Below are 17,109 nucleotides of genomic sequence, written 5' to 3' on the forward strand. Positions count from 1 at the left end.
TGCCATGTATTCCCTTCCAGTAATGGCAACATTACAACCTCTGCTTCAATTTTCTCACCTTCTCTGACTTTGATTCTTCTGCTTTCTTTTTTATTTTTTTTTTTATTTTTTCTTGGGTTCGTTTTTAAAGTTTTTTTTTCTTTTTTTATTAGTGAAACACCATGAGGTACAGTTATAGACTTACAAATTTTGTGCTTGGGTTTCAGTTATACAATGATCAAGTACCCATCCCTCCACCAGTGCCCATCATCCACCACCACGGGGCCCAGCATCCCCCCCCACCCCACCCCCCGTCCCACCCTGCCTCTGTGGCAGGGTATTCCCCCTTGTTCTCTCTCTCTTCTTCTGGGTACTGTGTTTTGCAAGAGAGGCATTGAGTGGCAATCAAAGTTTTTTTTTTTTAATTGAAACACCATGAGAGCAGTTACAAAGTTTTCGGTTTAAGTGTTAGTCATACAGTGATGAAATACCCGACCCTTCACCGGAGCACATTTTCCACAACTAAAAACCCCTGTATCACCCCCATCGCACACCCTCCCCCTACCTGTGTGGCAGATGATTTCCACATTACTCTCTCTCTCTACATTGATTACATTCAATATTTCGACAGCAAACCCATCATTATTATTTGGGGTTTTACACCAACACTCAGATCTGCCGAAAAGGCAACATTAGACAGTTTGTTTTCTCTTGCTGATTATGAATTGCATATGATGATGTGCAGCCACTATTGTGATTTTGGAATTCTGAAGTGTTTTAATAATTAAATCTGTAGGAATTTCTGCCAAAAGCCGTGGTGTTCTGAGCTTTGTTTCTGAGTCTCTGGGATCATGGCCAATAGCTCGATCAGCAGCCAGAGAGCTCATTCGTGGGTGGCAATTAGGGGTCTCGTAGGGGTGAGGGCAAAAGGCTGGCTCTGCTCCCATCCTATGGGGCCCCCTGTTCATCGTCACTGTGGACCCCTCCCTGACTGTTTCTAGGCCTCTGGAAGATGGATGGTGGCAGCCACCGAGCCGCCAGGGGAAACAGGCCAAGGCACAAAATCCATTCCCACCTGGGGTGGTCAGAAACCTAATGTGTAGTCCATATTCATTTCTGCCTAAAGCCACATGTTTGATATTCAGCAGTTCAGTGATCAATCACCCATCCTTCCACCAATTCAAACTTTTCCACCACCAATATCCCCATTATCCCCTCCTTTTCCATTTCAGTCCTTACCCTGCCTCTACGGTAGACAATTGTTCAGATACTTTATAGTATTGAGAATTATATTTTTCTTGGATATTCCCACCACCATTCAAGGCTGCCTTCTAGGGGCAGATGCAAGATCATCTATTTTCCGTTGTTCACTTTGTATATCAGGAAAGGTCGTGTGGTCTTGTAAGCAGCCATGCAGTTCGGAGAAATAGTCCTGGTCCCCACATACCGGAGCCATGCTTGTAGAAGCTCCTGATCACCGGGATTCCATCAGGAGAAGGCAGGGAGACTGCACCTGCTCCATCTGGGGCACCCCCGTGATATAGGCTTGGTTTGGAGCCCGAAGCATTCTCCCGTATTGTGGTGCCCGCCAACCAGGATTCTTCACTGCTGAGTGTGGCAAGATGGCGCCAGGGCGGGTTGAGGGCTTAACTTCTAGGGTCGGGTGGACTGGAAGCTAAGATGGAACTGCCCGGTTCCAGTGCCCCCATGCGGTTCGGAGAAATAGTCCTAGTCCCCACATACTGGAGTCATGCTTGTAGAAGCTCATGGTCGCTCGAATTCCATCTGGAGAAGGTGGAGAGACTGCACCTGCTCCGTCTGGGGCACCCCGGTGATATCTGCTCAGTTTGGGGCCTGGAGCATTCTCCAGTGTTGTGGTGCCTACCAGTCAGGATTCTTCACTGCTGAGTGCAGCAATATAGTGCCAGGGGCAGGTTGAGGGTGTGACTTCCGGGGTCAGAGGTGGACTGGAAAATAGGATGAAACTGCCTGGTTCCAGTGTCTTCTGCTTTCTTTTTAAATAATGTTTATAATCAAATTACACCCAGGAGAATCTCACCACACATGCTAAGTTTCACTTGCTGTGTAAGGGAATATATTCACAGATTAAGAGGAATAGAGCCAACCATGGAGCATGGAGCAAGGTGGGAGTCACTGGGGGGAGAGAAATGGGATATTGGTGATGGGAAATGTACCTTGGTAAAAATAGAGGTGTCAGAATATTGTATGACTGAAATCCAATCATGAACAGCTTTGAAACTGTCTGTCTCACTGTGGTTCAATTAAGAAAGTTAAAAATATGTATATTCACAGATTACAGGGATTAGTATATGCACATTTTTTTGGTGGGAGCAATTTTCACCTTACTGTGGTCATCTTTGTGAACCTTGCCATTGTTATTATGTGTTTACTTTATCCCTTTTGAATAAACTTATTTTACAATCTCATAGTTACACTATCCACATAAAGGTTTTGAGCAGTCGAATTCTGTTTTTTGTCTTGCTTGATTTTCACAGGATAATTGTTTCTTCATCTTTTAAGTAATTTTATATATATATTATATATATTATAGGAACTCTTTCTTAATCGTGTGCTTCCTGAGTTGAGTTCCATATCCCTATAGAACATTTTAACTATTGATTTTACCAAGTCTACCGCAGTAATAATGGCTTTGACTAATTTTCATGTTCATTTTTTTCAACTTTTATTTATATACAGTGATTTGCAATGACCTTAATAATAAACTTTCATGTCTGCAATGTTCCAACACCATATCTATCACCAGAGTAACAGCATCCCTCTACCATTGTCTCAAGGTCCCTTTATACTGACTACCTTCCCTACCCTGGTCTCCTGGTAAACTCAGTTCCGTAGGCCAGTTCTCAGGGCTTGTTGCCATCAGCCATTTGTTTTTATTTTCATTACTGTTTCTTTTTTCACATATGAGAGTGACCTTCTGTGTTTGTTGCTCTCCCACTTACTAATTTCACTCAGCATGAAACCCTCTAATACCTTCCACCATGTAGCAGCAAATTGCATGACTTCATATTTTCCTTTTGGTTTTTGGATCACATCCAGATATGGTCAGGCTTTACTTCTGACTCTGCACTTCGGAGTCACTCCTGTCAAGCTTGGGGAACCATATGGGATGCCAGGTGGGCCATGTGCAAGGCAAGTGCCTTATGCACTAAACTACTATCTTTCTGACTCCCATGTCATCTTTTCTTATAGCAGTGTAGTATTCCATTGTGTTTATTTATGTGTGCTCCAATAAACATTGTATATTTTATTTGTTAAAGGTATTGATATAATTAAAAACAAAACCCAAACAGTGTGAAGTCAGACAGCTGACTCTAAGTAACGAAACTATAATATTCCTCTGTACTGAGGGCTTTGGATATGAATAATTTCATTTGTTTTCTCTTTCTGGTAGTGTGTTTCCCTCCTTCTTTATCCTTTAACTAAGATTTAGTCCTTGAAGGATCCAGACATTATGACACTTTTTCAGTTTCTATTCCCTGCCTTATTTCAATTGTAAGTCCTTTCTTTTCCTGATGTGGTCATTAACATGCAAGTCCTTAAATTCGTAAGGTAGGCAAACAAACCCCTTGGAGCTTCTGCAGGATTAACTTGTCTGCTTACTGGTCTAATTTTCAATTCACAACTCGCTTTTGCTTGCTTTTAAGGTAAGAGAAATCACTAAGGTTCTCTCTCAGAGTCTTCCCAGCTTATTTTTAAGGCTTATCTGTGGTCACAATTTCTGCTTTTAGTCATAATTTTTATGTTTTTTTAAGTGTAGGAGTACTGCTATTTATTGAGCCATTTATTAATTGAATTGGGCATGAACTCCGCATTACTTTTTTAATTTTTAAAATTTTTTAAATTGATTATCTGTGAGATAGACCATTAAAAAGCTGTTCATAATTGGGTTTCAGTCATACAATGGTCCAGCACCCATCCCTCCACCACTGTACATCTCCCACCACCAGTGTCCCCTGTTTCCATACTACCATCTCCCATCACCCCACCAACCGACCCCCAGCCTCCCTCTTTGGAAGGTACTTTACTTCTTGCTCTCTCTCTCCTTTTCTTTTTGTGCATTATGTTTGCAATACAGGTGCTAAGAGGTCATGGCGTTTGTTCAGGGCAGTCAATATTTTTATCGGGATGGTAAGGCTGGAGTAGCTTTTCAAAGGGTAGCTGTTTTGGGCTGTGGATATGACTTCCAGGGCTTCTGGAAGTACAGGGAGGTAGGTGGAGGTAGCCTATCCCAACCCTGAGAAAGCCTGGAGATTTCAGTCACAAAACCAGCATAACCAAATTTTCAGCAGATTATATCTGGGTGAGTGAGGTTCATCCTAAGATGGTGGGGTCAGGCTGGGGGTATGGCAGCGATTTTGGATTGTGGAAGGAAGCAGCTGCAGGGGGCTTTGCTTGGGCAGGCACCAGGCCAACCTGCCCCCTTTTGATTTACCCCAGTCAGTTCAGCCATGCGTGGGTCTGAGATTAACTGTGGCTTTTGATCTCTTTCAAGATTTATTTATGGATCTCTGAAGCAAGGTGGTAGTAGCGCTTACATGGTGGTGCTGGAGTTGGTTCGTGGGGTGACTGCCAGTGCTTCCAGGAGTATTGGGAAGTGAGGGGAGGGAGCCCATACCAACTTCAAGAAATTCTGGAGATTACAATCATAAAACCCTCAGACCCAAATTTTCAGTAGATTATATCTTGGTGAGGTCCATCCTGAGACAGTGGAGTCAGGCCAGTTATATGGTGGCGATTTTGGATTGTGGAAACAGTGACTGCTGGGGGCTCTGCTTGGGTGAGCACCAGGCCAACCCACTCTCCTTTGATTAACCCCGGTGTGTTCAGCCATGTGTAGTTCCAAGATTAACTGTGGCTTTTGATCTCTTTTGAGATTTATTTATGGGTGTCTGAATAAGGCCAATAAATGAGCTTATATAGCTGAGCAGGAGGTGGTATGTGTTTGGGCTTCCATGTTCCTAACTTTTGGCCATTTAATTTCTTGGTAAACTTGGCCCCAAGTTGTTGGGGTCCAGCCAAAGCAAAGTGGCAATTTGGAGGTATCAGGAAGCCAGAAGGCATCATCAGGCTGCTGATGTACTCGCCCTGCTGGTGGGTTGACCTGCTGGTGGCACAGTATCCCCTTTCAATGGCTTTGGTATCCTTTTGATACTAGTCCAGAAAGTAATCCTTAATAATGTTTCTTGCAGAAAAAGAATGCACCATGCTCAATTTTCATAGTTCCTGGCTAAAATCTTGAATTAATGATTTCTTCAAGTAACCCTAGAGTAGTTTTTTGAGCTACTGTAATTTTTGTAATTGTCAGATTCACTGCTACTAGTTTTTCTAAGCTATTGTGTGGTCAGATTAGCAAATACAGTTTCTTAGAAAAGTAATTATGAGATTCTGTTGGCATTCATAAATCTTAATGTGAACGTTGTTTTTCTTTAACTTGAAATATATTTCTGCTTTTTTCCTTAAATTTAATATGTTTGTAATACATACTAAGAAAATAAGCACAGGGTCTGGAGCAATAGCACAGCAGGTAGGGCGTTTGCCTTGCATGCGGCCGACCCAGGTTCGATTCCCAGCATCCCATATGGTCCCCCGAGCACCGCCAGGGGGTGCTCAGTGATTCCTGAGTGTAAAGCCAGGAGTAACCCCTGAGCGTCACCGGGTGTGACCCAAAAAGCAAAAAAAAAAAGCACAATTAACTCTTGTAAAATGTACTCATAACTGCAAAATGATAATACCTATATTTTTAGTTTTAATATGTCACAACTTAACTGTGCCTAACGTTTCACTTAGACATGCCACCCTATACTTTTCATTACTTTTGTATTTAAACATATTTTGAAACTGACTTTAAAACTGCAATAATTGTTGATGAGTAATGTTATCACCCCTCCCCCCCCAAAAAAAAGACTATGGTCATTCCTTTTAGTTGGGGGGAGTAGTCCTCATAAATCACCACTTGAAGCTGTTTGTAGCCTGTGGACCTTTTAGGTTTAGTAAACAATAGTTTAGGGAGGATAATGTGGCCAATTCACCTTTTTTGCTTAATCACAATTCTAATCATCCAGATTACATTATAAGTGGTGGTGCCTCAGCAGTATAAAAATATCACTTACCTTTTGAGAGATTCTTCTATAAAATTTTTACTTAATTTTGGCTTGCAATACTATTATTAATGGTTTCTCATGAACATAATTCTGGCACCACACTCATCCTGAGTACCCATTTCCCTCCTCTCCCTCTCAGTATCATAAGAAAATAAGTCATTAATATACCTTTTTACTGTAAGACCGACTTTCAAATATAAGCTGCATAATGTAGAATAATGTAGCCTTCAATTTTCAACACAAGAATTCAAATACTGACTTTTTGTTTTCTTCTAGGATGTGTGCTGTGTTTGGTGGAATCTATTGTCTTCGCCATTCTGTTCAGTGCCTTGTTGTGGACAGAGAATCTAGAAAGTAAGGATGATATAATTTTCCTATATTCTATATTCCACGGGCTGGAGCGATAGCACAGTGGGGAGGGCGTTTTGCCTTGCACGCAACCAACATGACCAACCCGAGTTCGAATCCTCTGCCCCTCTTGGAGAGCCCGGCAAGCTACTGAGAGTAGCTCGCCTGCACGACAAAGCCTGGCAAGCTACCCGTGACGTATTCAATATGCCAAACACAGTAACAACAAAGTCTCACAATGGAGATGTTACTGGGCCTGCTTGAGAAAATCGATGAACAACGGGAGGACAGGACAGTGACTGTATTCCACAGAACAGGTCAGACAAATTAAAATCAAGTTTTGAAAAGTAATTCGTCTTGGTATTATAACTTATTAATCTTGAGTAAAATTAACTTCTATATAGGAAATCTAGGAAAAAGAGATCGTGTTTAGAATATAGAAACTAAATTAATTTTTCTGCAATATGGTGATACTTGCTGATGATTCGTGCTTGGAAGATGAATGATTTCATTTACTAGAGATTGTTGATGAGTAATGTTAGTTTTCTTGTGGCCTTACTTCCTCCAATTAATTTTCAACAGATCACATCAAAACTCTCTGTTACTGCATATTTTATAAATGGAAATCACACAAAAAAATATCAGATTAATCTCAGTTTATAATGCATGTCACTCCAAGAGAAAAATCTTTAATAAGTTTTTAGGTTGTCTGTTGTTATAGACTCTACTCCCTTATTATTACAGGATATATTCTTTTATAGTTGTATCAAACTCATGTGCTGGTTTAGGTTAAAAATAAGTATATTCAAGTTTTTTAAAAACTATGAATACCATGCATTTATACTGTTTTTGTATTTGATTATCTTTCCTGGTGTTTACTGCTTAGTTACTGAGATAATCTTGTCTGAAATTACTAAATATTATTTTTCTGTTTCTATGGTTTGCACTGAAACTAAATGGATCTATTGGATAAAGTTTTTTTTCTTTTTTGTTTGCTTTTCAGCATCATTTGACCAATATTGTATGACTTCTTTTTATGGTTATGTAAAGAAAGAGTATTGTTCAGATCACACCATAATTTATTGAACTTAAAGCTTTCCAATATAAATTTAGATTGTTTCTTTCATTATACAATATTTTTTCTTGCTTTAGGTAAAATTTGTTTACAAGATTGTATGTTTTCATACCTCTTCAAAATATATGTAATTATAGTGCACCACCACCAAAAGTACTAATAACCATCCATCCATCTCAGTTCAGTAGACCATCTCCCTGATTAATGTACTCCCTTCCTCTCCCACTAGTTTAGGTTTCATTTGGTTTTGTCTTTTACCTTGCTTTATTTCTCTGTAACCCCTGTGTGAGTGAAGTCATCCAGTATTGACTTTCTCCTTCTAAGTTACTTTAATTAGGATGATACTTTCAGTTTCTCATATATATATATACGCGCGCGCACACACACACACACACACACACACACACACACACATATATATAATGTGACATCACAATTTCTTTGTGCAGTTATCTCATTGACTTGAATTGAATTGTTCCCAGATCTTTGGTATTGTAAATAGCACTGGAGTGAAGATAGATATACATATGTAATTTCAAACTAATCTTTCTCTATTATTGGGATAATGACCTAGTATTGGAATTGCTAGTTCTATATTTAATATTTTGAGAAGTCTCCATGTGATTTTCCATAGTGTCTGAGTCAGTTTATATTCACACCACAATGATGAATATTCATTTATCTCCACACATCCATTAATACACTGGTTCTGGCATTTTTAATGTATTATTGTTGCTATTGCTGCTGCTGTTGTTGAGGCAGCATGGTTTATAGTAGTGTTAATAATAATGCTTTAAGCATTCTATGTCACTGCACCATCTTCCACCACTGTCCCCAGGTCCCTTATCCCCCCCTCCACTACTTCCCCTTTCACCACTTGGTAATCTCTGTTCTGTTGTTATCTAGTGTTTATTTTGAGATCCCTTTCATGTAAGTCATTGTCTTGGTGTATAGAGATATCTCAGAGTCATTTTGATTTTCATCTCCTTGATACAGTACTTTTGTTTAAAGTCTGGTGTCATAAAACCTTTATTAATTTATTTGCGTAAACTGCAGAAAAGTGCTCTAGGACGTATAATCTTTACACAGTGATTTTTCTATGTAAAAAATTGTGTAGTTAAGGTATCCTGTTTGCTGTAGTATTAATATTCATGGACTTATAGCACATTAATGATCTTGCTGCACCTCACCACTGTCAAAATACCCAGTACCCCTCCACTTGGGCTGGAGTGATAGCACAGCGGGTAGGGCGTTTGCCTTGCATGCAGCCAACATGGCCGACCCAAGTTCGATTCTTCCGCCTCTCTCAGAGAGCCCAGCAAGCTACTGAGAGTATCTCGCTCGCACGGAAAAGCCTGGCAAGCTACCCGTGAGGTATTCGATATGTCACACACAGTAACAACAAAGTATCACAAGGGAGATGTTACTGGGCCCGCTCGAGAAAATCGATGAACAACAGGAGGACAGTGACAGTGACCCTCCACTAGTGTCTTTATATTGCTGCTAGTTCACCTCTTTACTACCATTTTCCACTCCCACATTTCTTGATAATCTCAGATTTGTGATCCAGGAAGGGACAATAGTTTGTCATCATTTATTACAGACTGAATTTTCTTTAGAAAAATATTCTCTACTATTACATAAATTTGGTACGTAGTTTTAAGTCTTATAAAGTACTTTTAGCACATTAATAGAAAGTACTGAGTAAGTGAAACCTTTTCTTTAGTGAAGTCTATCCCCTCCAAAGATCCTATCCTTCACTCTGTATTTCCTATTATTAGTACCACTCTCAATTATTTGCTGTAAAAAAAGTACTGTGGGAAAAAGCACATAAGCATGAGTAAAAAATACTAGATTTATATATTATAGTGGCTATTTGAATAAACAGAATGAATATTTAAGAGGAAAAACTGGCTATAAACTTGGTAATTGGTGAAGTTACAAATTTTTTATTTTGGTCATCTTAAAAGTTTCAAAAATTATAGTAATAACACCATATACATATTATAATACTGATCATATTTTTAAAATCATAATTTTTAAATCATATTTTTAATATCATAAAATCCTAATTAAGAAAGTAAACTTAACACAGAATACATTTTGCAGCAATGGATTCTTATACATAATCCAAAATGACTGTGGCTCAAGTGTCTTGCATATGTGGCCACCATGTGGACCCCAGATACCACACACTTTGGCCCTGATTTCCCATCCCAAGCACAGCCAAGTATGTCCCCAAAAGTAAGAACAATGAAAATAGTATAATGAATAGTATTTTGAATTCCACTAAAAGCAGAATCATATAAGTTATTATTAATACTTTTCTGCCCAACTTTTCACTGGGATGGAATATAACCCAACATGCAAGAAGCACCTGCTTTGGGACATATAAAATATTTCAAGATAATTTATTTTGGAATGTTACAGAAAAAAGTTAAATACAAAGGATTTTTAATAATTCAACCCAAACATGTAAAATCTGAGAGTATACTTGAAGTATACTGGGAGTATACTTCATGACCTCCACTACCTCCACTATCCAGCCACGGACATGGTCCAGGACTCTTTCCAGACACTCAGGCCGAGACTCACGCACGAGTGAATCCCCACAGAGCAAGGGAATCGGAACTCTGTGGCCTTGGACTCCAGGCTCAATGGACCCGGGAACAGAGATCCTCAGCCTACTCCCAGCAGCCCAGCAGACTCCATTATCTCCACTACCTCCACTACCCAGCCACTGACACACTCCAGGACGTATTACGAACCAGGCTGCCTAATTGCAGCCTCACCACACATCATAAAACACTTAATACAAGATTACTACACCATATTTGATTGTGTTGAAATATGGTTTGAACCATTGGAACACCTGCAAGGACGATTAGAGGCTGCCCTAAAAGCCTTTATCCTTCTCGAGAGCCTAGCAAGCTACCGAGAGTGTTCCGCCCACATGGCAGAGCCTGGCAAGCTAACCGTGGTGTCTTAGATATCCCTAAACCAGTAAATACAATGGGTCTCATTCCTCTGACCTTGAATTAACCACCAATATGGCAGTGTTAAGAAGGATGAGGAAGGAGAGGCTGATAAAATCTCAGGGCCGACCTAGGCTGCCACAACAAAGAAAGATAAAAATGACTGTATGTACTTTAAATGCACGTAAGCTGGCATTGGATACATTCATCGAGGACCTGATGGTGCAAGCATGAAAGATGAAGTACGACATCATTGGTCTGACCGAGACGAGAAGGCATCAAAAACAACACGCCGTTTTCAACACTGGGGAAGAACTGTTCCTTGGAACATGTGACAAAAGAGGCGTCGGTGGTGTCGGTGCCCTTATCACATGAACTTGGCCATAAACACTGATTCATTCGAATGCCTAACAACTCTTATCAGACGATTACACTTGAATAGATGTGGCTCACTGCCAGTAGTTTTTATCTTTGTTGTCTATGCACCAACATCCAATTATGATGGAAAAGAAATTGAGAAGTTCTACGTGGAATGGGAGAAGTTCTATAAAGAAGACCACGCCTTCTATAAGAGCACTAAGTTAACTTAACATAGTGAGGTTCCCTAGGAAGGGAAGAGTAATAACTATTACAAAAATTGAAATCAGTGAGTCCAGAGAGATAATACAGTAGGTAGAGCATTTGCCTTGCACACATCCAATACAGGTGCAGTCCCCGGCATCCCATAGGTCTCCTCGGGCCACCGGAAGTAATCTCTGAGCTCAACCAGGAGTAAGCCCTGAGCACTTCCAGGAGTGGCCCAAAATCAACAATAATAATAGAAATTAGTAAAATGCAAGCCAGAGCTCACAAATCCTGTGAGAAAAGAGGTATGGGAAGGATAAAATTTTTACAATTTTGATGCTTTCATTTTGATAGTCACTTTTTAAATTTTATCTGTATAAACACAGGATTTCCTTTTCCAGTGACCATTAATGAAAGTGATTATTTTTCTAAAAAGTTATTTTCCTAAATTAAACTTGATTTGTTCAAAAGAAGTACCCACCAAAGTATGCTAGGTTGTTCTGTAAAGACTAGATTTTTTCTATTTTGAAGGTGTTTTCCATTTTGAGGGTATGTTATTTTGATTACACGGCAGGTAGGGCATATGCCTTGCAGGCAGCCAACCCAGGTTCAATTTCTTCGTCTCTCTCAGAGAGCCCGGCAAGCTACCAAGAGTATGCTGCCTGCGCAGCAGATCCTGGCAAGCTCCCCATGGCGTATTCAATATGCCAAACACAGTAATAACAAGTCTCACAATGGAGACGTTACTGGTGCCCGCTCAAGCAAATCGATGAACAATGGGAGGACAGTGCTTCAGTGCTAGATCACATGTGATTAATATTTCTTACTTAAATTTAGTTGAGATACTAATTTTGAAAATTGTAAGATCAACTATGTTTTAATGTTATTTCTCTTCTAAGCAAAATCTACATAGATTTTTTATTTTACTGAGTGTTTTCTTCATTACTGTTTTGCTATTTATGTTTTCATGTCATTGAACCAAGAACTTAATCATTGTTGTGATTTGTTGATTTAAAAAACTCAGCTCTAAAAATGTTCTTTTTACCTTCAATGTTTCTTATTGGCGTAATTGGAAATCCTGTCAATTTCTGCTCAGTATACAATTCATATGAATCCCAGATGGGCCTTCAACTAAATTTAAACACTGTTAATCTTTAATGGTTGCCCTATGTTCATGTGGGAGTGGTAGGAAAGTGTATATTTTAATGTTTCTGGCAGCACTGTTTTGTTTTGCTGTTTATCATTACTCCGAATGTCATCTCATTTTTATATTATTATTTATGTTATGTCTACGTCTAGATTCCAAATCAATATTCCTTTATTCATTATTGTCCCAATCAGACCCAATAAGTCAAGTATCTAATGAGAAAACAAATCTTATTACTTGTTTAAATGTGTCTTGTTTTGAACAACTTTGCTTAGGCCTAAAGCCTTAGTATTTCATGTGATATCAGGTGAGTTGTATTATTATCATCTACTACAATCAGTGGGGATATGTGACCATGATTCTGGAGAAATTAGTATTTTTTTCTGTACTAGATCCTAATTTTTCTTTTTGTGGTGCTAGGGATGGAAACCAGGGCCTCACACATGAGAGGCACATACTCTACCAATGAGCCATACCCTCAAAATTTGCATTTCCTTCACTTAGAACAGTTTAAAGATACAACAGTTACAACAGTTACAGTGACAGTGGCAGTGGTTATTCCCTGGGATTTGGGAGCTTATCAGAATCTCCAGGGGTACTTATACTTTAAAAAGGTCCCCCAGGTGTGATTCTGATTTGCTTTCTTCTCCTTTTCTTCTTCGTTTGAAATCTCAGCATAGATTGGCATGTTTATTGGTATTTTATTTTTACATAATTGAACTTCCTAATCCCTTTGTTCCTGTACATTGCTTTAGACTGATCCCTAGAAATTCTTTCTAATAACCCCGGAAACCAGTATCTACTGTGACAAAAGGTATAGCTACCACAAAGCCCCACCACAGATGACAGAGACTCAAATAATGTCTTTGTTTTCCTTACTTGATTCAGCATTTGAACCAAACCTTCCTCTGATCATCCTTTGAAGGAAAGTGGAAATATATGTTAAAAGAAGCATCTATTTAAAACATAAATTGGGAGCTGGAGCGCAGCGGGTAGGGCATTTGCCTTGCACGCAGCCGACCCAGGTTCCATTCCCAGCATCCCATGGTCCCCTGAGCACTCCAGGAGTGATTCCTGAGTGCATGAGCCAGGAATAACCCCTGTGCATCACCACGTGTGACCCAAAAAGCAAAATAATAATAATAATAATAATAATAATAATAATAATAATATAATAAATAAAACAAATAGTTGAACAGAAAAATGGAAAGCAGTTAGTGTTTTTTACAGGTTGTGAGTGATATAGCAGGATATTTTACCACCTTTTTTCTCCCTCTATATCTTTTTTCCTTTCTTTTAAGGAAAACAAGGCTGCTTTTCCGTACAATTAAAGCTTTTACTTACTCTATAAAGCCTGTTATTAATGGCATCAAAATAAATATTTAATTCCTATTCTACATATACAATATAGTTTAAAAGACTTAAAATATTAATAAGGATATGTATTCTATAATGTAGTGTAATTATAATCTCCAAAGCATGAAATTATTTTTATAAGAAATTGATTTAGATTCAAAATTGGTAGCAATTTATGTTCTAAATTCTTTAATCATTAATAGAACTTTTTGCTATACTATTTTGTTTTCATAGATGTAAAGCAATCATAGATCAGTATGGTCAGAGAATAATTTCTAAGCATTTCCTTGTGGAAGACAGTTACTTTTCTGAGAACACATGCTCACATGTGCAATACAGGTAAGGCATTCCTATATCTACTCTCCAAATGAAGATGAAATTTAGGAAAATTGGTCAGTGCGAGTACATTGACACTTTTCATTACCACATCCTTCAAGTAAGGAGTAAATATTTACAAAACCAAAGATATATTCAATATATCATTGTTCTCTTATAGGTCTCATTTGGGGGGAGTCCTGGTCTAATTTCGACCCGTTTACCTCACCTGGGGTTTGTTTGCAGGTCACAAATGTCCATTCACAAGCCAAGAAACATTTAAATTATGCCTTGGTTTGGGGATGCACTTCTAACTTAAATATTTGAAAAAATGCCTTCTGCTTGTTGTATAAATCATAATCGAAACTTACTCATGAAATCTGAATTTCTGATTTGTTTTGTGCATTACAGGCAGATTTCCAGGGCAATCCTGATTACAGATAGATCTGTACTTAAAGCAGATTCTGATCAACAGGTTAGTTCAGCTCTATATTTGTAAAATGTGCTGCTAATTTAATATACTTGATGCTATGTATAAATTAATGTTAGTGAAGTATAATGATTAGTAACTTATATGCACAACTACACTTAATGCTTTTTAAAGGCATATTTAATTTTTCTGTGGAAAACCTTAAGTTTGACGGTGTTCCAACTGTTTGTTTTTGTTTCACCAATGGAATTGAATCATTAGAGAAAACTGATGTCTTTATAATGGAGAGTTCTGCCTGTGTTTTCTCCAGTGTAATTTATGCATTCTGTTTTAAGGTTTTGCTTTTAGTTTTGAGACCACATCTGATTGTGCTCAGGACTTACTTCTGATGTGCTTGGAGGGTCATATGTGGTCTCACAGATTGAACTCTTTCAAAGTCTTTAATCCTTACTAGATTAACTTTTGTGTATTGTGTGAGATAGTGAGGAATTGGGTTGTTTTTCTTGGGCATATGACTATCCAGTTTGCCAACAACTTTTCTTGGAGAGGAGAGGTTTTTCTGGTTCAACTCTGTACTCAGCCTCTTTGCCATCACTTAATTATCTATATCTATATCTATATCTACATATATATTATGTACGCCGGTTTCTGTCTTTATTCTCTGTTTCATTCCATTGGTCTAAGAGTCTATTTTTATTATAGTTCCAGACTGTTTTGATTCCTATAGCTTGATGGTATGATTAAAAATCAGGGAATGCAAGGGCTAGAGAGATAGTACAGAGATTAAGTCACTTGTCATGCACATGGACAACCTGGATTTTATTTTTAGCACCACATCATGGTGCCCTGAGCTCTGCCAAGAGTAAACCCTAAGCACAAAGCCAAGAGTAAGCCCTGAACACCACTGGGTGTAGCCCCAGAACCAAATAAAGAATAAATCATGGAATGCTATACCTCCTATCTTCTTTTCTTATAATTGCTTTCACTATGTGAGAAGTTTTATGATTCCATACATATTTTGTATTTGATTTTATTTAAAATTTTCCCATTGTTTATTTTTTAATTGAATCGCAGTGATACACACATTTACAAAGTTGTTCAAGATGGATTTCAGTCATGTAATGTTCCCACACCTGTCCATTCACCTGTATACTTTTCCCACCACCAATGGTCCCGGTTTCCCTACCGCCCCCACACCTCCCACTGCCTGCCACTGTGGTGGGCACTTTTCTTCTCTCTCTCTCTCCCTCTCTCTTTCTCTCTCTCTCTGTCTCTCCTCTCTATCCCCGCACTCTCTCTTTCCTTTCTCTCTCTTTCCTTTTGGGCCTTATGGTTTGCAATATACAGATAATGAAAGGTTATCAGGTATATCCCTTTATACACTTCACCCCCAACACAGTCTTGTGGCAAGCTTCCAACCATTTACCTGTCCTGTCCCCTGTTTACCCTTGGATATTGGTCTCTTATTTTATATTTCTATACCATAAATGACTGCACTCATTTTATACCTCCTCTCCTTCTGACTCATCTTATTTAGCATGATTCTCTTCATGTCAATCCATTTATAAGAAAATTTCATGACTTCATTATTTCTAACAGCTGCATACTATCCCATTGAGTAAATATATGATGTTTATTTAGTTATCTGTTCTTGGGCACTCTGATTGTTTCCAGATTCTGGCTATGTGAGTAGTGTTGCAATGAACATAGAAGTTCAGATGGTATTTCTGCTGTGTGTTTTTGCCCCGCCTTTAAGGTATATTTCCAGAAACAGTATTGTTGAATCATATGGAAGTTCAGTTTCTAGTTTTTTGAGCAATACCCTTATTTTCCAGAAAGGCTGGACCACTCAGCATTTCCATCAACAATAAGAGAGAGTCCCTTGATCCCCACATCCGCGCCAGCACTGGTTGTTCTTGTTCTTTTTGATGTGTGCCAGTCTCTGTGGTGTAAGATGATATCTTATTGTTTTGATTTGCATCTCCCTAGTGATTAGTGATATAGAGCGTTTTTATGTGCCTTTTGGCCATTCAAATATCTTTTTGATGAAGTTTCTGTTCAATTCCTCTTTCCAATTTTTATGGGGTTGGATGTTATTTTTCTTGTGAGGGTCTACCAGTGTCCTATATAACTTTGATATTAATCCTTTGTCATGTGGGTATTGGGTAATAAATGTTTCCCATTCTGTGAGCTGTCTTTGTATCTTAGACACTGTTTCTTTTGAGGTGCAGAAGCTTCATAGTTTCATGTACCCCCATTTGTGTATCTTTGCTTCCACTTGTTTTTGTTCAGTGATGTTTCATCTTTGAAGATGCCGTGAGCTTCAATGTCATAGAGTATTTTGCCTATGTTTTCTTTTATGTACCTTATGGATTCAGGTCTGATATTGAGATCTTTAGTACATTTTGATCTGATTATAAAAATGGCAATACTCCCCAAGGCATGATACAGATTCACTGTGCTCCCTATAAGGATATCCATGACATTTTCAAAGAAATAGACCGAATACTCCTGAAATTCATATGGAGCAATAAACCCCATGAATACCAAAGCAGTCCTTGGGAGAAAGAAGATGGGAGGCATCACCTTCTCCAACATCAAACGGTTCTTCAATGCAGTAGTAATAAAAACAGTGTGGTAGCTCTGTAACACTGTCCTCCCGTTGTTCATCCATTTGCTCGAGCAGACCTAGTAATGTCTCCTTTGTGAGACTTGTTGTTACTGTGTTTTAGCATATCGAATATGTCACGGGTAGCCGGGTAGCTTGCCAGGCTTTG

General features: G+C 38.7%; 1 protein-coding gene across 1 annotated transcript in view; it reads left to right on the forward strand.

Moving 5' to 3' along the window:
- Positions 1 to 17,109, forward strand: part of CHM (CHM Rab escort protein) — a 196,058-nt gene that overhangs the window by 118,121 nt on the left and 60,828 nt on the right. The window contains exons 9-11 of the mRNA XM_056124100.1: positions 6,399 to 6,476; positions 13,822 to 13,926; positions 14,314 to 14,377. Coding sequence (XP_055980075.1) covers positions 6,399 to 6,476; positions 13,822 to 13,926; positions 14,314 to 14,377 — 247 coding nt within the window. The remainder of the gene's footprint in view (positions 1 to 6,398; positions 6,477 to 13,821; positions 13,927 to 14,313; positions 14,378 to 17,109) is intronic.

Source organism: Sorex fumeus, unplaced genomic scaffold (genome assembly GCF_029834395.1).
Source record: "Sorex fumeus unplaced genomic scaffold, SorFum_2.1 ptg000050l, whole genome shotgun sequence".
NCBI classification, from domain to species: domain Eukaryota; kingdom Metazoa; phylum Chordata; class Mammalia; order Eulipotyphla; family Soricidae; genus Sorex; species Sorex fumeus.